Source organism: Diadema setosum, chromosome 17, assembly GCF_964275005.1.
Source record: "Diadema setosum chromosome 17, eeDiaSeto1, whole genome shotgun sequence".
NCBI classification, from domain to species: Eukaryota; Metazoa; Echinodermata; class Echinoidea; order Diadematoida; family Diadematidae; genus Diadema; species Diadema setosum.
Genome location: NC_092701.1, coordinates 37,663,651 through 37,688,023, shown reverse-complemented (window position 1 = coordinate 37,688,023; position 24,373 = coordinate 37,663,651). Strand labels below are relative to the sequence as shown.

The window sequence follows — 24,373 nt, the reverse complement described above, 5'->3', positions numbered from 1 at the left end:
AAAATGGGAAGAATTTTTCACTTCAAAGGAAGTGTGAAAAACACAACACAAATTTAGTGTGGTAAGATGAAAGGATTTTCCCATATGCTTATGTTCATGTTTGTAGTCAAATCAAGTTAATATGATTTAGTTTCTTCACTTGAAACAATCCCACACTGAAGGAAAATTCTTCTATACCTCTGATGAAACAGATTTACAAATAAAATGCAGACAGAATTTGATGACATCACCTAATTTTGTTCTCAAGGGTGACACACAACAATTCACAAAATGTCCTCTGTCACTATTTGTGCTGTGATACAGGAGGGCTCTCAAACCAAAATTTAACACATGGGATGGTGATAATTGAAGTATATGTGACCCACTGCAACAAAAGGATCCGAAAGTCGGGGAGGGCAATATTCTAAAAATGACATGACATTATTCCCTTACTCTTCCACTTTAATTTCATACATAACACGAGTCATAAAAGTACTCGGTTACAGAGATATCAACCGCTTAACAATAGAAGGTATGCTCCTAGCAACCTCTGCGATGTTCATTCAAGCATAGCTCTGGCGGTCTATGCACCACCAATCAGTAACCACAATGCCAGGCACTGGCGAATAAGATCACCGTGTTGTTGCTAGGGGCGGAGTCTATCTGCAGTGCTAAATCCAAAACTGCAGACACGTTGCTGTTCCGTGGAAAGTCAGAAAATTACAGCCCAGAAAAATGCGAATTTCTTGCCTTTCCTTTGATCATTTAGCTCCTAAATTTCGGCATATGATAGACGATACATTAGACTACAAAATTATGCCAAAAACAGAAATCTCATAGTTTTCACCGAATTTGATGATCAGACTTCAAACTCGATTTTCTCAGCTCAGCCGTCAGCGACTTTAGGATCCTTTTATTGTAGCGGGTCACATATTCTCTAAAATATGCTTACAAATTCAGGGGATTTAGTCTCTGGTGTGATGGACTACTTCATACACAGATTAAACTTCACCATGGCTTACAACTTACATATGTGTGAGTTAGATCTTATTGAAACTAGGCAGCCTCTTGATCTGCAGTGCCAGTAACTAGTAACCATTGATACTACTAGATAAAGAGGGTCATAGTACCATCTGACCTTTCCTATCCGAGTCCTAATGTGATCTTGGCTTGATTTTTTTTTTTTTTTTCATTTAAGTAACTACAGGTGTTTCAAGGTCAAACAAAATTCCTACACAGACTCGCTTGAATTACATATTATTCACATATAATTAACATACATTCACATCTAATTTTCAACTCAATAACATGCATTCAGAAATTCACTACCCCCAAATCACTGCAAGAATATGGACAGGAAAGTTGTTTTGTTTTGTTTTTTTCCTTTAAATCAGGGCAAAGTACAGGCGATCTTTCATAGAGCAAATTATCAGAGAATTCTGAACATAGACCAGGTGACGAGGACGTGTCATGTTCATGTAAAATTGATACACACAATGTATGTGCTCCTCCCATTCTCATTTCCACGTGTAGGTCACAATATGCACAGCAGTCAATATGACTACAATGTAGACTCACATTGGCTCCACTTCATTAATGGGTGATGAAAGACATTAACACTCACAATTTGTACACACACATACAATCACACACAAGTTTTACCCAATCACAATATGGCAAGCACTGGGCCTGGTACGGTATTGATGTCTACCATGTAGTCTACCATATAGTCAGTGTAACAATGATCAACTTTGCCAAGCCATGATAATCACATTTTGAAATTAAGTTTTGTCAGCTCCTTCTGTTTCTTTCCAAGACTTGCTTGATACATTCCTCAATATCTAAGCAGGTAAATTTGACAAATTGATTTCATTTTCATTTCATTTTGATTTTCATTGATTTCATTTTGCAAAGCATAAAAAAACCCTTATAATTTTGTGCCGATAGCAAAGAAAAAGTTTCAATGTATGCTGCCTGCAATAGGTTAATGTGCATGTACAGTGTACATGTGTAGCTACCATTGGGTAGGCAGCTGGGTGTATTAAACATTGACCCTGTTTACAGTGCAGGGCTGGGCTGAGCCCGGCCTCAATTTGGGTACTAGGCCCCACAATTCTGTCAGGTTACTGTGGAAGGCTCGGCCCAGACTTTTAATTCAAGCCTTTCAATAATGACTATTATTGGGAGCGTGCCGGTCACAACTTGGTACCGCATTTGGCCCAGTTTGCGTCTACAGTGAGAAAAGGCTGGGCCGAGCTGGGCCGAGCTGGTGCAGAGACTACCTCCAGAGCTTAGTCCCTTATCCACGTGAGCGCGGTTCCCGACATGTCCAGATAGGAGAGGTCAGACAGTGGTTAAAACAAAAATTCTTGTCTGAGGATATTATATTCCAGACAGGTTCTGAACCCTTGTCCTCCTGCTTAAAGGGACAGAGCCTTATCCACTCAACTGCTATGTTCCTGTCAAAAACCATGTAACTGTTCTTTGAGAAGCCCCTTGAATGCATTTGTGTCACGTTGATAATGTTTAGCATGCTAACTTGTCATACAAAATTACACAAGAATTCCCTCCAGTTAAATGCATTAAAAAAGTACAATCTCATTGACTGACTTGTGGCATTACAATACACATCAAATATTCTCATTCTGATATTTTGTGAACACTTGCACTTCAAGGTTTGCATTTCTTTAGTGATGGAGAAATACAATGTAGATGACAAATCGAGGAATATAGTCAGTCATTCAATGCAGAAGTAATATTAGGTACAACGTAATACTGAACAGCCATTCAGGAGGGCAGATTGACTGCCTTTTGTAGGACCATTGTGTATTCATCTTCAGCTAATTCAGCATTGTCATAGCTTGAGCAATAAATTACAATGTGCCCTCAAGGGCAGCCAATGTAATAGGAAAATATCCTCCCTGCCAGTCAACATTACATGTAATTCAGTATTGACCTGGTCACTGGCAGAATCTTGTCCTTTGCTACATCACCTTCTTACTCAACTGACACTTTAGATGATAGGCAAATAGGCAATAATGCAACAGTCAGCATCTTTCCAATATTATTATATGTGGCAATGCATGGTTAGTAACACAGGTGATTTGTGATATTGTTATAAATCATTGCCCAACTATTGTCATGTGTCATATTAAAAGTGAAATGATATGCCCTGTATTGTGTTTGATGTGGTGTGCTGGAAAACACGTTTGTGTACTTCATTATTTTCAAATGACTAGACACTATTTGCAAGGTGCAACAGATCTCAAGTGGACAAGGAACCAACAAATTTCCATATATTTCTAATACTAGATGAACAAGTAGATATCTGATTTGACTTCTTTTTTTTTTTCAAACAGGGATGAGAGACTGAGAAGCCGGCAAGATGAAACATGCAGAGATAGAGGCAGAGATACATGTAAAGATAGATTCTTGGATCGAGCTAGTGATACAGCCAGAGACCATGAAAGACACAGACAACATAGAAGTGATAGAGGCAGAGACAGAGTCAGTGATAGACACAGAAGCAGGGAGAGAGAGAGAGATAGAGATAGAGACCGAGTTAAAGAAACGTCAGGTAGACGTCGAGACTCAGAGTCAAGAGGACAAGACAGAGAATTCAGAGAAAGAGGAAATGCAAGCAATGCTAGAAGAGAACATGAACCACTTCCACACAGGGAAGGTCAGAGATCAAGATCACCATCAGGGTAAGAAATAAATATGTATGTTTGTGTTACTTTGAGTACAAATCAAGACTTGTGTAAGTTTATCATACTCTCTAATGGAAATTTCATGCACATTCAGTGATTTGTGGGGCAGGTTACAGAGGCACTATGTAGGGATGTTTTAAAAGTCAAAGCCAGGTTTGATTTCAAATACTTTAATAGGGTACATTACTGAAGGTAGTAAATAACTTTAGTCACAGCCAGCACTGTGTCATCTACAGTAATCATATATTCTCCCTCAGAGACAAACATGAGAAATCAGCCAGAAGCAGGAGTCCTCATGGGAGACGAGATGACCACAGGATATCTGACCATGGTCGTTATCATAGATACAGAAGATCTCGTAGTCCCTCGAGGTGTGACAGACATCGAGAGAGATCTCCAAGTGTGAGGGAATCATTTGTAAGAAGAGAAGAGAAGAGGCATAGTGGGTGAGTACATGTTGTCATTTTGTGACCAGTGTAAAGTAATATGTGACCCGCTACAACAAAAAGGTCCTAAAGTCGCGCACGGTCGAAGCCGTGAAAATCGAGTTTGAAGTCAGAGCATCATAATTGGTCAAAACTTACGATTTTCTGATCTTGACATATTATTGGAGTCTGACATGTCTTCTATCATCTGTCGAAATTTTGAAGCAAAATGATGAAAAGAAAGACCAAAAAATAGCGTTTTTCTGGGCCATGTTTTTGGCGTTTGAACCAAGCAGAAACCGGTTCGAAAATTTGGATTGAGCGCCACAGATAGGCTCCGCCCCTAACAACGACCGGAGTGATCTCATTGGTCAGTTTGCAGCTTGCCGCTAACCGAAGCGTGAAACTCGCACACTGCCAAGTCGACTGGTGCGTGCGGGCGGGGTGCGCTTTGCCCAGCCGCTTCTCCTGGCATCCTGGTCACTGATTGGTCGTTGGGGAGACCGCCGACGCTGTGCTTGAATGAGCATTTCGGGGGTTGCTATGGTTTACCTTCTATTGTCCGGAGGTGAAAACTAACTTGCGTGTCCTTGATCGCGATTGCGTCGCAAGGAAAACTTTTAGGGCGCTTTTCTCGAAACAGTAATTTCCCATACGTCTCGACATGCTCTCTTTTAAACATCGATATCTCCGCAGCCGATTATTTTCATAAAATGTGTTATATATCAATTTAAAGCAGAAAGATCAGGGAATTTTGCCATGCAATTTTCAAATAATCGACCTCACCCGACTTTAGGATCATTTTGTTGTAGCGGGTCACATATAAGATACCAAGGTCTGTGATAAGAAATGCTCTTGTGTGGTAGACCTGTGAATTAAGATCCAGATTGTATCCGTCAAGGATGCTAACAAACTCAGGGGACCATTCAAAGACTCTTAATTATTATTAAGATTTGAAGAGTAAGTGAATGATTCACTTAAGAAATATGGGGAGAGCTAACAAATCATACACAGCCAGAAGTTATATTTCAAATGATGTAGACAATCACACTTGCAAAAAATAAAATGTGATGTATGTATATTTTCGTGTGTTTAAAAGTTTGCATGATGATGTAGATGAAAAGTTTGCGATAACACCATGCATGTGTAGTCCTTGAAAGGATTATTGTTTAGCAAGAGAAGACCGTAGAAAGAGAAGAGGGAAGGAGGGAAGCGACATAGAGAGAAATAGGTGGAGCAGCTGCCTGACGGGGAATCTTCATCTCCATCAGTGCAACCTTAACTCACCCCCCCCCCCCCCAAGCCCACTTAGGCAGTCAGTCATACACATGCTTGTTCCAGATTCTTAGAGACACCCCCTTTATGGATGGAAATGGTTTCAGATTTTGACTCCCATTGATTACAAACTTTTGGAAGGGACGCCATCAAAATTACCTCATCTTACAGGCTTTTGGAAGGAAAGCTAGCAAAGCAGCATTAGTAATAAACATGTACCACATGACTGAAGGGGCGAAATGTCCTGCGAAAAAGTGTGCAAGCTCGGCATACTTTACAGCAAAATATGCACAGTATTATAAGTACATTTTGGAGTAATCAGGGCAAACACCAAGAAGCCACACTACCCCTAATTGGAAGTTTTGTGGGGTGTGAAACAAACCTTATTCAAGACCTTCTTTCTTTCAAAAAAGATTTGAAACCAACTCCAGCTCACTACTACCCTTTGACTGTCACTGTGTACCTTCCTTCCACCCTCCCTATGTTGCTGTCCTCCTCTCTTCTCTTTCTAGAATCTCTGTTTGCTAAACAACTGCTATAAGGACTCCATAAACATGGTGCTATTGCAAATCTCTCTTCTTCAAATGTCATTCTGTTAAGGAATTTACAATGAATTGTGACTGTGTTGTTCCTCATTCCTGTTTCAAATATCAAATAATATCCTACCTGTGAAGGCCACCACCAGACCCAAGCAAGCCCTCGCAGCGCTGGAATGACCTGGAGCGCAAAATGAAGGAAGAAGCGGAGCAGCTGCCTGACCGGGAATCTTCCCTGGAGCCTATGGATGACTCTGATCAGGAAGGAATGGATGCAGATAATGCACCCTGGATTCAGTGCTCTCCTAGAGAGAATTTCTACTCCACAGCTCCAGCTGATCAAGTGGTGAGATGATTAACTTTCCTGACTCATTTGTCATTTTCTCCATCTTAAAGTGAAAACAAAAAAATACATTTCTTCAGTGAAATACATTTTATCACAAAAGATTTTTACACACAAGAAGACAATCCTGTGTTGTTGATATACATTTTTGGGTTTGCCATACTCTAAAACTGTATAAGCTGTTATTTTCACGAGGGTTTAATTTTCGCAAATTTTGTGAATCACAGTTTTATCGCAAATTGAAAACATGCGAACATATCTCCTTGCGCTTTGTAAATAGCGCATTAACGTAAGCGTCGGCGTAGATTCGCAAAAACAACATCTCACGAAAATGTCCATGACCTCATCATTCGCAAAAATATCTGTACGCGAAAATAACAGCGTATACAGTATATTTTATTTTTTTAGTGAAGCAAATGCATGCACAAACGTGTGACACAAACCCATAAGGCTGACATATGCAGAACGATGTGGTTTCAAATACCTATGTAAGAAAAATCTGATGAAACTACCTGTAATGAGATGCCCTTTCTTTAATAAATTCATTTCAAGTGTAAAATTATCATGAATGTGTATACATGTAGACTGAAATTTCCTCTAAATTCACCTTGAAATTTGACTTGATTTGTGTCATATGTTGTGTATGAAATACTTTGTGCCTTGAAACTGAAGTATGAATCCACACCATGTTGAAGTTGGCTGTAAGATATAAAGGTATGTCAAACAAGTCAAACATATTTTCTTGCAGCTGTGATATTATTGGCAACATGTCTGCAAATTGAATAAAGTGATGATGTCATGACCTCACCAGTCTCAATTAAGTGCACACACAGCTTCTCAAAGTTCCCTTTTTGACCAAGAGTCCAATACAAACATGGCATCCTTTTCATCAAAGTTTTGCTGTATTGCAATAACCTTGCTATGATTAATTCAATTAGAAAGGGTTGTAGTTGCTGAATTATCAGTCCACAACATAGTATGTTGTAGTGCCCAGAAAGTTGTGAGTTGAAAATGTTATCCTCATAGCTAATTTGCAATATTTGTGGGTTTGACCAATATCACTGTGACTGCGATGAAAACGTGCACATCTTAGACCCCACTGATTTTTTAGTTGTTTTTATGCCTCCGCCACGAAGTGGTGCCGGAGGCATTATGTTTTCGGGTTGTCCGTCCGTCCATCCGTCCGTCCTTCCGTCCATCCGTAATGAATTTTGTGGACAAGGTAACTATCAAAACCTGTTGAGGTATCCTAATAATAAAGTTGTGCCTATCAACTTTTGGGTGCACATGCTCAAGGTCAAAGGTCAAAAGGTCAAGGTCAAATACATAAAATTTCACTATTTCCACCATATCTATTGAATGCCTGAAGATATTTTCTTGAAACTTAGTGTATACATGTATTGCCCAATTAAGATTCTCTGGTGAAAGTTTGGGTCATGAGGTCAAAGGTCAAAGGTCAAAAGGTCAGGGTCAAATACATAAAATTTCCTATTTCCACCATATCTATTGAATGCCTAAAGATATTTTCTTGAAACTTAGTGTATATATGTATTACCCAATTAAGATTCTCTGGTGAAAGTTTGGGTCATGAGGTCAAAGGTCAAAGGTCAAAAGGTCAAGTAAAAATATTAAAACTTCTTTTTTTTTCTCCATACCTTGGAAAATTGTTCAAGGTATCTTCATGGAACATAGTATATACATATACTGACTGGAAGTGATTATCTAGAGAATGTAGGGTTCATGGGGTCAAAGGTCAGGGGTCAAAGGTCAAGTGCAACACTTCAAAATTTTACTATTTCCCTCCTATCATGCAATGCCAGCAGGGTTATTTTTTTTTAACACTTGGTGTATGCATACATGTGTAACCTAATAGAAATTCTCTGGAAAGTTTTTTTTTTCTTCTTTGTTTGCCTCAAAGGTCAAAAGGTCAAAGATCAAGTGAAAGTGCTGAATTAACTTTTTCCTCCATATCTCGGAAGTGGCTCAAGTTATCTTGAAACTTAGTACATATTATGCATGTTCTACCTGAAAGTGATTATCTTATGAATTTTAGGGTCAAGGGCCAGATGAAAATGGTAACAATTTACTATTCAATTCAGAAATTGCACTTTTTCTCCACACCTGCACCTTGAAAATTACTCAATGCCTAAATGTATGAATGGGTCAAAGTCGAGTTAGAGTCCTTAAATCCCTAGATACATGCTCTCCTATTCATCCAATTAAACCTAGGTCAAGGAAGGTGAACATTCAACACATTTGTGACAAACTTGTCATTTCAATATTTTGCCAATTTTGTGAAAATGTAATCACACATTGTCCACATGTACTATCTAGACCTATTGGGAAAATCATGCATTATGGCGGAGGCATACCAGTCGCCAAAGCGACATTTCTAGTTTTTTTTTGTGAGATTTTGATAAAACTTTTACCATCTGCAATATTGAGTAAATTTGTAGCAAATAGATGTGACTGTTATTACATTATGTGCTGTTTTCAGAATGGAAGCACTGTTTGTGCGACCAGCAAACTGAAGGACTTGCTCAAACGGTTTCAGCAGGACATTGTTGAGAGGGGGCCCAAGGTACGGGCTGCCCAGCCACAGCCAGAGACCAAGAAGCCAGAACTTCACTGGCATGTCCACTCACGTGAGTTACATGTATGCCAGATAGTAGTATTTGTTCTTTCTTTTCATCTGGTGTGTGCATGTAATTTATCGTAAAACCTAGCATACATCAGACTAAAGTATCATGAGAATCATAAAATTGGCAAATGATACCATTAGCAAATTCTAAGAACATACTAGATGTCAATATAGTACTTTTGCAGGACTATTACTTTGTAGAGAATAAATAAAGATATGTAAGCCTTCTTGGGGCAAATTATTTGTTTTATAGGGCCCCATTTTTCTCTCTCTTCTAATATTTAAAACAACAACAAGCCTTCATTCTGTGCATCTGTCTGAGTGCTTTCATTGCAGCATATTGCCTTTTAGTGACATCACAAGTGGACTACATATTTTCACAGCAACCTACAAAATGCTTACGTGAATTGGCGCTAAGGTAGTATCATATCCGTGTTAACCTGTTCCTTCTGCAATTCTCTGAGTGCCTTTAACCCTAACTAGGCCGGGGGGGGGCCTCCGAGGCCCCCCCCCCCCTCGACGTTCCGCACGATGTATCGCTATCGCGAAAAGCTATCGCCGCAACGTTTCATGACTTTTTTTTTTCGAACCTCCCGCATCTTTTGACACCTTTGCGATGCCCGGGCATGTGGTTCCAAAGTTGCGCATAAATATGTACGTGCATGTCAGACCAAAAATTGCTCAAAAACGTGAATTCGTGTACAATTTCCATGCAAACTGTGCTTACAAGCAAATTTCATAAAAGTATGATTATTTTGGGGTTTTACTGATTAAAATCAATAAATAACATATTTTCTCGTTCGGAACAATGTCGCGGACAAATTTCATCGCAAAAACAATGAAAAACTTAAAGTCTAAAAAACAGGGAAATAGATAAGAAATTCAAAAAACAATAAAATACTTAAGAAATTTTTTCTGATAGCACAATTTTTTTCTCTTACTAAGGACACTAAAAAGAATTATTACACAAAAAAAAGTGCCTGTTTTGAGCTTTATTTAGTGATTTACACCAAATTGTCTGATTTCATACATTGTTATGCATAAATTAGCATAATTTAGCATAAATGATAATTTTTTTTTAAATTAACTTCATGGTACTTTAGATTACGTCATAGGCAATGTGTGTGCCAATTTTCGTCGCGATCGCGCGGTCGACATCCAAGATCTGGAGGGGGGGCCTGGGAGGCCCCCCCAGCTCTATCATCAACCTAAATAGCCCGGCCTAGTTAGGGTTAATGCCCCCAATAATGAGATTCTTTTTGTCCCATCAACAGAGAACAGAAAGGTTGGTAATCCACCATCCAATTTAAGGATCATGACTCAGTATTGTCTCCTCCTTCCTGCACTTTGTTGGTTTCTACTTCATAGCTCAGGTGGAGAATGCTGTCTTCCCATTTTCCTTCTAGCAATACATTTGTGTCAAGCTACACTGCACAAACTGTAGGAAGCCAGGCGCATGCCAGCTGACCTTTTATACAGCATACAGCTGTTCAAAATCAGTTGCAAAGCATACAGCTGGTTGGCAGAGGTCATAGACCATTAGTGACGTCATCAAAATCAGGCCAATATTCTTAGTGAAAGTAGATCATTTGACGACTCATATTTTTGCCAGATCTTAAACATAATATCTCACTTAGGATCGCAATTACATGTAGTACACAAAAATGGGAATATCTGCATAAGATGTGAAATTTCCTGTCTAAACATAGCAAACTTGACAAAGATGAAAAATTATTTAGGTTCCAGCTTAACTTTTTATGTGCCATGTCCGCATGCCTGACTCGGTCAATGGCGTGCCGAGTTCGCATATTCTATTTAAAAGAAAAACGGTCTAGATTTGTTATACACTTTCCATCAAAGCAAAGTTTGGCATATTCTCTCCAACTTTGCTCATTACGTAACAAAAATCTAAAAAAAAAAGTTACATAGATTTTAAAAACATAATGTTTTCCCACAGTATTATTACATTTCTGTCTCAGAATAATGTGGCAGGGTTTACACCATGGCACATAAAGAGTTAAATATAGCCTTTCAAAAGGGGCTAGTTTCAAAGTTCACATATATTTCCCTGCAGTAATGTGTAATAAGATGTGCTATGTAATATTCCTGAAAGGGTGTCATAGTTGTTGATGCAATGGTGGTTGCTATGTTCGTAATGTATGACTGGTCAAATCATTTAACCTGCTCCAGATCACCACTCTGACAGTGAAAGCAGTGAGAGTGACTCTGAGTCTGAAGTGTCATCTGGAGAGGAGGACAAGGAGTTTGATTACCGCTTTGCCTGCATGAAAAACCGAGCTGATCACCCCTGGCGACTGGCAGAAAACCTTTGGTTCAATGAACCAGGAGAGGTCAGTCATGTCATGTCATTGCACTTGTGTGTAGTGGATGGTCCTATTAAGTCAAGTTTGTTGGACCTAGCGAACCACTCTCCATCAATAGAATTGCTCCTCTAGAAAGACCTTGTACCTCAAAGTAGTTACACTGTATGAGTTTATATAGCACCGGAATATCTAAACAGGCAATAACCTCTATTTTTGGAGCTCTACATGAGTATATCATCATAGTCAAGTTTATGATGTGACATCTTACGGGTAAAATTGGACCTGCATATTTGAAGCCGACTGCAATCAGAAGGAAATTAAAGAAATTCCCATATTTCTTCATAAAAAGAAAGAAAAAAAAAAGATAAACTGTGGTCAGTCTCTGTTGATGTACAGGCAAATGTGCAAATGTGTGTGCTAAATGTAATGTCTATATCCCCCAGCAAGAAATAAGTAAATAGATAAATGAATGAATAATTGAATGAATGAATAATATTATGTTACACTGAAAGCCTGTAATATATTCTTTTCAAATGCATGTTTTTTAATTGACTTTACAGGTACTGATACATGAAAGAGGATGTTAAAACTTCCATATGCAAGAATAATCTTTGGAAAACAAAGTACTTTTTGTTGAGCCCACCGGAGGTGAGGGATCACCTGTGGCGTCGGTTCGTCCGTCGTCCGTCCGTCTGTCCATCGTCCATCCATCCGTCCGTCCGTCCATCCGTCCGTCCGTTGTCCGTCCGTCATCCGTCCATAATGCTACAAAAACTTGCATAACTCTCTACTGAGGACTTCAATTTCAATCAAACTTGGAAGGAAGAGTGGTTATACAAAGATACACATTTTACCAAACATGACGGTCACCTCGAGGTCAAAGGTCACAGGCAGGGGTCTATGAACTTTAGGGCCCAATGTTAAGTTTTTGGCTCATAACTTTTGATGTTTTTGTCTGTTTGTGACCAAACTTGGACGGTAGATGTCCCTTGGGGAGTTGAAGATCACCACAAGGTCAAAGGTCACAGACAGGGGTCAACAAACTTTTAGGGCCCAATGCTAAAGTTTTTGCGGCGCGTTTTGATTGTGGCTCATAACTTTTGATCCCTATGTCCGTTTGTGACCAAACTTGGATGGAAGATGTCCCTCGGGGAGTTGAAGGTCATCACAAGATCAAAGGTCGCAGACAGGGGGTAAACAAACTTTTAGGGCCCAAGATTAAGTTTTTACGGCGCGTTTCGATTATGGCTGATAACTTTTGAACCATATGTCCATTTGTGACCAAACTTGGCTGGTAAATGTCCCTTTGGGAGTTGAAGGTCACCACAAGGTCAAAGGTCTTAGGCGGGGTCAATGAACCTCTGGGAGTTAGAAAAACATTAATTTCTTCTACAAGAATGGTCGAGACACATTTTGGCACTTGCCTTGTTTTGTTTGTTTATCTAAATATGAACCCATGAGAATAAAATAATGTTGACAGCAACGGCGTAAATCCATACTGAGGAGTGGGGGGGATGGTCACCATTACCACGATTACAAGCCCATAACCGGACCGGCGCAGCCTTTTTTTTTTTGGGGGGGGGGGTGGGGGGGGAGAAGCTTTGTGCCCCCCTCCCCCCCCCCCCCCCCCACCCACACACACACACTTTACAGGGATCGGATGCCCCACTCTTTTGCATGAAATATAAAGTGGGAGAAAAGTGGCAGCAACAATATAAAGACTTTTTGTTCTTGTTGCTTTTTTTTTTTTTTTTGCTTGTCAGACGACTTTCGGCTGAAAATCAGACCTTAAAAGTATGAAAACATTTTTTTTTTTTTTTGGAAATATCTGTGAGACGGAGCGGAACGACCGAACGGGGGAAGGGTGTGTATGGGGGGGTATCCCTCTCCCACACGAGGAAGATTTTGCATTTTCAGACCTGAAATTCAGCGATCTGGTGCTCATTTGTGGTGAAAATTTTGTTTTCTTTTCTTTAAAAAAACAATAAGAAAATGAAATATTCACAATATATTATTGAATGACAAAATCGTGGTATTTCAGCTCTTGCTGTGCGATGTCACTGTGAAGGCCTACTAAATAATGGGGCCTATCATCGGCGTAGACAGGATTTGATCTTAGGAGGAGCGGTTATGTGAGGGAACGAATCAAGCGAGGGGGGAGGGTATGGTAGGGGGGTTTCCCCCTCCTACGGTGAAATCTCTTTGCGTTGAAAATTTTGACATTTTTCAGTCCAAAAACTGCCGTTTGTAGCTATATTCTTCGCTTTGGAAATTAAGGGGGGCACACTAGGCGCAACTGCTGTCAATCACTGGCAGCAACATCAGGAGAATGGCATAGCGATTAAATGCGAGCGAGCGGAGCGAGCGAGCATGAAAATTTTAACATTTTACAGTCTAAAAACTGCCGTTTGTAGCTGTACTTTTTCGCTTTGGAAATTAAGGGGGGCCGCATCAGGCGCAACTGCTGGCAATTACTGGCAGCAACATCAGGAGAATGGCATAGCAGTTAAATGCGAGCGAGCAGGGCGAGCGAGCTTGAAAATTTTGACATTTTACAGTCCAAAGACTGCCGTTTGTGGCTGTATTTTTTCGCTTTGGAAATTATGGGGGGCACACCGGGCGCAACTGCCGGCAATCGGGCAGCAACATCAGAATGGCATAACAATTAGATGCGAGCGAGCGAAGCGAGTGAGCTTGAAAATTTTGATATTTTACAGTCCCACATGTCCTTTGTGGCTGTCTAGTTTTGGAAATTAAGGGGGGGGGGTGGGCGCACCGGGCGAAAACTGCTGGCAATTACTGGCAGCAACATCAGGAGAATGGCATAATGATTAAATGCGAGTGAGCGAAGCGAATGAGCTTGAAAATTTTGACATTTTCCAGTCCCAAAAACTGTCGTTTGTGGCTGTATTTTTTCGCTTTGGAAATTAAGGGGGCGCACCGGGCAAAAGCTGTTGGCAATTACTGGCAGCAACATCAGGAGAATGGCATAATGATTAAATGCGAGCGAGCGAAGCGAGCGAGTTTCAAAATTTTGACATTTGACAGTCAAAAAACTGCCGTTTGTAGCTATATTTTTCGCTTTTGAAATTAAGGGGGCGCACCGGGCGAAAACTGCTGGCAATTACTGGCATCAACATCAGGAGAATGGAATAATAATTAAATGCGAGCGAGCGAAGCGAGCGAGCTTCAAAAATTTGACATTTTACAGTCCCCAAACTGCCGTTTGTAGCTATATTTTTCACTTTGGAAATTAAGGGGGGCGCACCTGCTCACAATCACTGGCAGCAACATCAGCAGAATGGCATAGCGATTAAATGCGAGCGAGCGGAGCGAGCGAGCTTGAAAATTTTGACATTTTACAGTCTAAAAACTGCCGTTTGTAGCTATACTTTTTCGCTTTGGAAATTTAGGGGGCACACCGGGCGCAACTGCCGGCAATAACTGGCAGCAACATCAGGAGAATGGCATACTGATTAAATGCTAGCGAGCGAAGCGAGTGAGCTTGAAAATTTTGACATTTTCCAGTCCTAAAAACTGTCGTTTGTAGCTATATTTTCACTTTGGAAATTAAGGGGGGCGCACCGGGTGCACCTGCTGTCAATCACTGGCAGCAACATCAGGAGAATGGCATAGCGGTTAAATGCGAGCGAGCGGAGCGAGCGAGCTTGAAAATTTTGACATTTTACAGTCCAAAGACTGCCGTTTGTGGCTGTATTTGTTCGCTTTGGAAATTAAGGGGGCACACCGGGCGCAACTGCCGGCAATTACTGGCAGCAACATCAGGAGAATGGCATACTGATTAAATGCTAGCGAGCGAAGCGAGTGAGCTTGAAAATTTTGACATTTTCCAGTCCTAAAAACTGTCGTTTGTAGCTATATTTTCGCTTTGGAAATTAAGGGGGACGCACCGGGTGCACCTGCTGTCAATCACTGGCAGCAACATCAGGAGAATGGCACAGCGGTTAAATGCGAGCGAGCGGAGCGACCGAGCTTTAAAATTTTAACATTTTACACTCCAAAAACCGCCGTTTGTAGCTATATTTTTCGCTTTTGTTTGTCCCACTTTTATTTGAGAACCACCCCCCCCCCCCCCCATCGACGCCTCTATACATATTAGGTTGTTTTTGTTAAGTGAAAGATCTGCTGCACACTCTTTGATAAATTAGGGAAGATACATCTATGTCAAAAGTGTACAAAGTTTATCCCTTATCCTGTATAGCGGACCTTTTACATGTTCATGATTGCAATACAACGATCTGGTGCATAGTTCTGGCGATATTTGGACAATTTTCCATTAAGAAAGTTCGAGATTTGTCCTCATCTCGGGAATTGCTTGGGGGATAAATGATTTGTCTGTCTAAACACTTCCTTTGGGCGGGGCAAATGCCCCTTTGCCCCCCCCCCCCATAGATTCGACGTCCCTGATCTTCCCTTGGTATGCCCATAGATGTATCCTGACCGAGTAATCAGTCACTGTCGTTTTTCAGGAATGATTCAGGAAATGGAGGGGATTCAATTATGGCGATAAAGTTGTTGTTATTGTTTGTTTGTATGTTTTCGTACATATTTTGCAGATGGTCCCCAGTTACTCGCGCCATAGCATGTTTACATGTAGACCTATACTATTTGACGTTGTCAACGCCTGAGCCATACCTTACAGTGTATGTCGATGTTACTTTCTTCGCGAGCGAGCGAAGCGAGCGAGCGCTTGAGAAAATTATACATTTTCCTATATACAAGATAGAACACTGTTCAGCTCCGTTACCTGTCTGAAGGCCGGCGTACAAACGTCATGCAATATGCCAAAATTGATACAATCACATTTCTGCTTCCTCCATTATTTCCCCTCAAAATTCAGGGGGGGGGGGGATGATTGTACAGGCCATCCCCCCCTCCTCCATTTCAGGGGGGGATATATCCCCCCCATCCCCCCCGGGATTTACGCCCATGGTTGACAGTTTCTAGGGTACTTTTAATAATGTTGGCAAGTTTTTCATTCATGCTGTTTGACTGGATAGTCACGGACAAGTGGTTTACTCTTGTTTCCACAGATGAATGACGGTCCCCTGTGTAAGTGCAGTTTGAAGCAGCAGAAGACAGGGATTACCCACAACATTTACCCAGGGGAGGGACCAATACTTTGCTGTGACCCACACTCTAACAATGCCTCTCGGCTCCACCACTATCGAGTCACTGTCTCCCCAACAGCAAACTTCTTGGTAAGATTCTCTAGGAACATGTTACACTAGTTTACAGTTAATTTTGTATCCCCCCCCCCCCAACACACACTACTGTAAAAGTGGATATTTTCGCGCAACTGCTTTTTCGAACTTGGCCGGGTATGAAGAGTTTTGCATGTTTTTATTTCCGTGGAATCAAGACACAAAGTAGAGGAACATATGGCAAGCAAAAATATTTGCATGCTTTTATTTTTGCCTTTGTTTCTGGTTGCGTGAAATGCGCAAAAATTTCAACACCGCGAAAGTTTCCACTTTTACAGTAAGTATGCATAAAGACTATGAGCAATTCTGATGATGATTGTTTTGTTACATAAACTAAGAAATATTGTGTTAAAAGATGAAGGTCCTGTCAAGTTAACAGGTAACACCACTCCTGTCCTCAAATTCATAGGAAAAAACAATGCCTCTTAGAACTTTTGAGAGTGTTCTTGTATTAGTGAGACATTTGAGACCCCCTCCCCCCTACTCAGATGAAGTAAAATTATGAAATGAAATGCAATATTTTTCTTAAGGCCAGGATATCATTCACTTAATTATGTATTTTGTGCCACATGCAGCATTCCTGTATATCTTTCTAGAATGTATGTTATTTGCTTTTTTTTTCTGCATATTCAGAGACAGAAACATTTCCTGCTACATACCTTATACTTGTAAGTTATAAAGTATAACACATGAACATTATTACATGTACCAGCACAAACTAGGACATCCGTAAAACACATTTATAATAATGTGGCAATCTCAAATAAAAAAGTTGAGAAATGCAGGCCACCATCATCTCTCGCTTGATATTGATGGTGACCTCTGAAAACAAATTGCATTACACAGTGCATGTATTAAAGGCACCTACTTGTTACACACGAGAATGACATCAGAGATGAAATCTTATGTCGCAAAGATTCTTCCTACTGCCCCATCCTCCTACAGACCACAACTCAGACGGTCATTGTCTATGACAAGCGGGAGTATATCTTTGAAGGGTTCTCCATCTTTGCCCACCAAAGCCTGGATGAGGTGCCAGAATGCAAAGTGGTCCGCTTTGGCCGCGAGTATACGCTCCACTTTTTCTCGGAACCCATGCCTGAAGTAAGTATGATGCTAAATTCAGTTGCAACAGACAGATTATCTAAGGCTTCCCTTCTTATTCTAATTTTAGATGATGCACTAACAGGGTATTATGTATTGCATTTGTATGGAATGTTTTTTTTTTCTTCTTCCTCTTCTTTCTCACAAAGTTTATGACCAAAATATCTCAACCATGCCATTGCCAATTAACATGAAACTTTCAGTCGTATAACATGTTAGCATCTAGATACACAAAACTTTTTGTAATGTTAACTTATCTGTGATGTCATTTAGGTGCCATTTTGTGATTTGACATGATGTCAAATGATCGATCATATCTTTGTAAATAAATATCATAACTTTATCATTTTTAGTGGACATAAAGTTCAAGTGCCACCTGATCTTTTTGCACAGTGCATATCAGTCAGGCTATTATTTCACACATACATGTGCACATCAATGTGATAATATGGTGAAAAAACATGCCTTTGTTTTAATAATTAGCCATAGCTCCTCAAAGTGACAGGGAACCCTCTGTTTTTATTCCATATTCCCAAAGGTCATAAATTGGCAATAACGTTTAAAGTATCCATACTTCAGACCATTTAGATGATGTCATCATATCTGAAATAAAATTAAAAAAAAAGAAATTTAATTTCGTAAAGTAAGTTTTTTGACACTCATTTGCACTTATCTCGGTCTTTTTTGCTCAATACTCTTTCGAAATTTGGATGTGTTGTATGCTTGTACTTTTGACACCATGGACTTTCGATTGGGTGAACAAGAATGTTGTGACACCAATCGTACGTGTAGGCGTATGTCAATGTGTCACCTCCCCACGTTGACCTGCTGCTGAAAAACTTTTCGAATTCAGGCGTCACGTCTCGTGGTGTGTGCAGTACCTGTGCCTTGGGTATATGTGGACTTTGTGACTTGTTTTTTACTTTTAATACTGACTTTGTCTTTGACTAGATGCTAAATAAGTATCCTGGGATGGATTACATGGACTTTAAAACATAATGCATGGTAAGGTTGCAAAATGGTGCCAAGCACTGAAACATGATTGCGTACAGCACTGGTGAACTGAGCACTGATTTGCTGAGAGTCATCATGATCTTTTGCACGATTTCAACTATCGCAAGAGGAGTATGACATCATAGACAATGCCGCATGAGTGCAGCATGAGTGAATTGGGGTGGACGATGATAACTGGAGTGAACACGTTCGAAAATTAGGTGGTTAACGAGGAATCGACACTGACACATGCGCAGTACGTGAAAAATACAAGGTGACGCCGGTGTCAACGTGCAAATTGAAAAGTGCCTAATTGTCTTTTTTTAGTCAGCATCATTGTTTTTCAATATGATGACATAATCATATTGAAAATTGTGATTCAATGAAAAGTATCAAAACTTGCCGAGTTTACTAGTTATGTCTATGGGAGATGATTTTTTTTTTTTTTTCCATTCATGCATTGACTTGACAACATTCTGGAAGCTGCATCTCAGTTGGCTGCTCCATTTCATCTGAAACTTAAAGGGATGGTATAGTTTTGGATGAGATTGGTCTTCAGGTTTCCGAGGTGTTTTTTTAGGAAAAAATGAGAAACCTCTCGAGAAATTTGAAAGAGCATGTAATTCTAAGAGGAACGCAAAGTTTATTTGATGATTATTGGTTTTGAAATGGCCAAGATATTAAAAAACAAAGAGGTCCTCATAAAATGTAGAACCCTTCTTTTATTAAAACCACTTTCTTTAACTTTGTTTTTGGATAACTCAGCCGTTTCAAAACCTATTATCATCAAATAAACTTTGAACTCCTAATAGTAGAATTGTATGCTCTTTAATATTTTATATATAGTGGTTTTTGATTATTTCATAAAAGTCAAAACCTGAATCCCCTCCTCAACCAAAACTATACCATCCCCTTAAGAATTAAAAAAATCTCATTTCATGACATACTGTGTCTGACATAATTATATTTGCGAGCATCTTAGTCATATTTGCTCAATATTATACCAAATTTGCATATGTTGTACTTTAGACAATACGGTCATGTTTTGGTAAAAAGGTGTATGTCTGCCGTTTTACAACGACTACAAAGCCGAGAAAATCGACTTTAAAGTTTTGGCAGTTTCCTTGACCGTAGAAGCCATCTAAACTGTGCAGTGCTCAGGGATTTAATTCCAGGATTTAGTATACACTTCAAATTTCATTTCCTGATAATTTTCTTGCATCAAACTTTAAAAAATCCTTCAAAATTAGCACTTTTAGAGACATACACCTTTTTGCCAAACCACGTTTACGGGGACTGCACCCACGCTATTTTGACAAAAAGGTGTATCTTCACATAAGGTACACCGTGAGAAATCGTACATTTAAGTTGGCAAAAAGGTGTATGTATAGAGATACACCTTTTTGCCAAATCAAAAGCAGGAAAACTGATAAAGTGATACAGAGATAGCCCCAAATGTCTCGGAAACAAAGGCTCGATGACTTACGAAAGTTGGTCACATGAAAATTTCGGCATCGAAAACCCCACATAGCCTGTAGAATCAACATCATTGTTTTGTAATTTGATGATGTCATCACCGTTTAGATGCAAAGTATCAAAGTCTGCCAAGTTTACATGTTATGTCCAGCATCTCATGACCCCAATCATATCACCTAACTCATCTTCAAGAGATTAATTTCATATCTCGTTAAAAAGTATACCCCCTTATAAACAAACTGTACGCCGGGGTGTGTACTAGTATAGGAATCAGCGCGTGGTTGGTCAGGCAGTTGGTGGTGCAGTCGGATGGGGGTTCCATTGCAAATCTTGCGTCGCAAACTCCTACAGTTTTGAAGCAATTTAGATGAAACTTAGGGTATATGATGATATTGAATTGTAGATATGCAACACATGTTTTTATACCCCCGCCAAACGAAGTTTGAAGGGGTATATAGGAATCAGCGGACGGTCGGGCGGTCGGTCGGGCGGTCGGTCGGGCGGGCGGTCCGTTGCAAATCTTGCGTCGCGAACTACTTCCTCAGTTTTCAACCGATTCCCATAAAACTTGGCACAGATGTGTGCCTTGGGTTGTAGATGTGCAAGACGTATTTTTTTGACAGTACCCAAAAGTACGTTGCCATGGTAACGGCATATTATGGGCAAAAATGGGTACAAATCTTGCGTCGCGAACTCCTCCCACAGTTTTTGATCAATTTTTATGAAATTAGGTACAGATGTTCATCTGAATATGTTAATGTGCAAGACACGTATTTCCGCAGTGGCAAAAAGTGCGTTGCCATGGTAACGGCATGTTATTGGTAAAATATAGGGCAAAATGCTTCATGGCAAAACTGCTTGATCAGTGTTCTTCCAATTCTCATGGAATTCATATTGAATGTTTGTCTTAGGATATAGGTCAGCATGACACATTTCTTGACAGTTACAAAAAGTATGTTGCCATGGTAACATGCTCACATATTATGAGCCAAAATGATGGAAAATTTTGTGTTGCAAACTACTTCCTCAGTTTTTGCCCAATTTCCATGAAACTTGGTACAGATGTGTGCCTTTGGTTGTAGATGTGCAAGACGCATTTTTCGACAGTACCTGAAAGTACGTTGCCATGGTAACGGCATATTAATGGCAGAAGATCAAGGAAAGATCTTGCGGATTTAACTACTTCCTCAGTTTTTTGACCAAAGCTTATGAAATGTTGTTTTGACCAAAGCTTATGAAATGTTGTTTGGCGGGGGTATAACCAGTCGCCGTAGCGACATTTCTAGTTTGTGTTTGTCGAAGGAAGCATTGCCATGGCAACCACAATTTACCCAAAACCCTGTGGAGCAAACTACTACCACAGTATTTTAGCAATTTATTTCAAATTTGGTGTGTATAATGATCTGTAGGTGTAGTTATGCAAGATGGAGACACTCTTTGTGTTTGTACCTGACATGGTGTAGCCACGGTAACTGCTAAACTACTTTTCCACAATGTTGAAGCAATTTAAATCGAATTTGGTGGACATTATGGCATTGAAGTATAGATTTGGAAGACCTGATTTTTGTGTTTGCCAGACAAAATATTGCCATGGTAATCACAATTTTACCAAAACCTTGTGAATTGTAGTACTTCCACACACACACACACACACATACACACAAACAGAATCTTTTTAACTTCAAACCTTGGTTCAATTCTTAACATAGGAGTCTGAGCTGCTGGAGCAGGGATATTAATTGCCTTTAGTGATATAAAAAGTGTAGCTCTAGATTTTATTATGCCTCCTCCACAAAGTGTCGGCGGAGGCATTATGTTCCGACCGTCTGTTCTTCCGTGCTAAATTTCACTTCTTCCTCCATATCTCGAAAGTGATTTGAGGTATTATGAAACTCAGTACATATTTATGCGTGTTCTACCTGACAGAGATTCTCTTGGGAATTTTAGGGTCAAAGGTCAAGGGTCAAAGGCCAGGTTAGAATGCTAATATTATACTATTTGATACTGAATTGCTCTTTTTCTCCATACCTTGAAAATTACTTAAAATTACAAATATGAGTGTAGTTTACATAGTAGAAATAATCCCTTATATATCCTGTCTTTTGCAGAATTTCACCGTTGAAGGCCTGAATGTTTTCTCAAAATTTCTCTTTGAAGAAATTTTGGAGCTACTGGATTTTGATTACAAAGGTGATTACATTCTTTTGTACATTATAATTGGACTGAATTTTTACTTCCTTTTATACATGTGACATTTTTCTTACATGTAAAATATCATAACATAAGGGAGCCAAAAAAAGAAAGAAAAAAAATAAGAGCTTATAAAGGTATGTACATTCTGTCATTATTCACAGACAAAAATGTAGGCATTGAATGACAAGGAGAGTAAGAAATCAGAGATTCTGATATGACAAATAAATCAAATTTGCAAAAGTGATTCAAATATTTTTTTCATGTAACATTAAGCATTCACAATATCATATGAGTTATGCCTTATCTCTGAGAATAGTAACACAACCTTGTGGCATCAATGTCGGAACAGAAGACCTAGAAGAGTCAAGAGAGTAGATTGGTGTTCAATTGACTTGATTTATGTTCGTTGGGCTAATCATACATGAAATAAAAATATAAATTTTTCTTTTTACTTCTTTGTTTTGCCTTGTGTTTAAGAGCCAGAGCCGTAGACTGTGTGTATTAGGAATCTTTGTTATCTGTGTGTCCTATAATGAGATTGGCGTATGGTACTGATATAATTCTCAGCATCTCGCTCAGTTCAGCTTTACATGTATGGTGATGGACTCACTTTTTGTAGGTAAGGAGGATGGATGCCATTTCTACCACTTCATGCCCCGTTTTGCCCGCATCCTTCCTAACAATGGCAAAGAGATTCTTTCCATGCACCATGTCATCCAGCATCTGATCAGGAGCAGTCGTCCAATCATTGATGGGGCCAAGCTGGCAGCATGGCTAGCGGTCAGTGAGACCAAATGGCAGCAATATGTGGACAAATTACGCTGTATGATAGCCACCAAGCCTGGGCGAGTGAGTGGATTGTTCCCCCATAATACTTTGCCATCATAATTACTTTTTGGCTCAAGTTTTTATCCGTTTTCCCTCCTCTTTGTACTGCCACAATTATATCCTTATGTTCGTATATCGTGTGTTTATGTGGTGTGAATTTCTCTCTTCTGGACCATTTTTTCATCTACTGGTATATTGAAGTGTATCTGTACGCAGAATTTAGTTTTCTGACATTGTAGGTTATTGTACTGGTAATATCCCAATGAAATATAAGAGTGCAACATTACTCACATACAGAGATACAAGTATAGCAATATATAAAGAGACATAGTGCAATCTCTAAAATGCCAAAAATTACATGCGCCTTGATCTAAGAGTAGTCTTCTGGCCTTATCGACTGTACTAGTATTCGATTGCGTAGTTCGATAATTTTCTGTACAATCAGTGTACTACGATACTCTCAAAACACGCAAACGCACGCAAATGTCCACGTTAGCAGCTAGGTTGGTGCTACCGCGCTGTGCCGGGCCACCTCTACTCATGGATGCATATGGCTCGATGAGGCGATACCGATAGACAGTATTCGATATAGCTGTGTGCAGACAGAGGTGAACGAAGGAAACGTGCACACACCGATGGTCTACGCGTGGCTTCTATTTTCAGATCTGGCTACTACTGCAGTGCGCACTAGTGCATGCTGATTTATTAGATTAATATTTCACAGTGTGGGACATTTTTTGTGATAAGATTTTCTCTAGAGTTAAAATTTTCTCTAGAGTTCTTAGGACATGCTCTCGCACCGATGTTCCACGTGATGTATCGCTATCGCGAAAAGCTATTGCCGCGATGTTTCATGACCTTTTTCTTTCAAGTCTCCCGCATCTTTTGACACCAAATTTGCAATGCCCGGGACCGCGGTTCCGAATTTGCGCACAAATATGTACATGCATGTCAGACCAAAAATTGCTAAAAAACGTGAATTCGTGTACAATTTCAATGCAAACTGTGCTTACAGGCAAATTTCATAAAAACATGATTATTTGGGGGCTTTATTGATTAAAATCAATTATTAACATATTTTTTTGTACTGAACAATGTTGCGGACAAATTTCATCGAAAAAAATTTGAAAAACATAAAGTAAAAAAAACAAGGAAATACTTAAGAAAAAAATACTTAAATCAGGGAGACAAACAAAACTATTGTACTGGTACATTACATGTAGAAAGATCTAGCTGTTTTTATTATTAAGAATGTAACCTGCAAAGTGACAGTGTTCTCTTTGATTTTTTTCTCTCTCTGTGCCTCTGCAATGTGTTTCTG

At 39.7% G+C, this 24,373-nt stretch overlaps 1 protein-coding gene across 1 annotated transcript in view; it reads left to right on the top strand.

Annotated features, from left to right (window-relative positions):
• LOC140241289 (ribonuclease 3-like) overlaps window positions 1–24,373 on the top strand; it is a 71,416-nt gene that overhangs the window by 4,976 nt on the left and 42,067 nt on the right. The window contains exons 4-12 of the mRNA XM_072321040.1: window positions 3,339–3,686; window positions 3,947–4,135; window positions 6,064–6,271; window positions 8,766–8,913; window positions 11,100–11,260; window positions 16,288–16,455; window positions 17,404–17,562; window positions 22,140–22,221; window positions 22,844–23,073. Coding sequence (XP_072177141.1) covers window positions 3,339–3,686; window positions 3,947–4,135; window positions 6,064–6,271; window positions 8,766–8,913; window positions 11,100–11,260; window positions 16,288–16,455; window positions 17,404–17,562; window positions 22,140–22,221; window positions 22,844–23,073 — 1,693 coding nt within the window. The remainder of the gene's footprint in view (window positions 1–3,338; window positions 3,687–3,946; window positions 4,136–6,063; window positions 6,272–8,765; window positions 8,914–11,099; window positions 11,261–16,287; window positions 16,456–17,403; window positions 17,563–22,139; window positions 22,222–22,843; window positions 23,074–24,373) is intronic.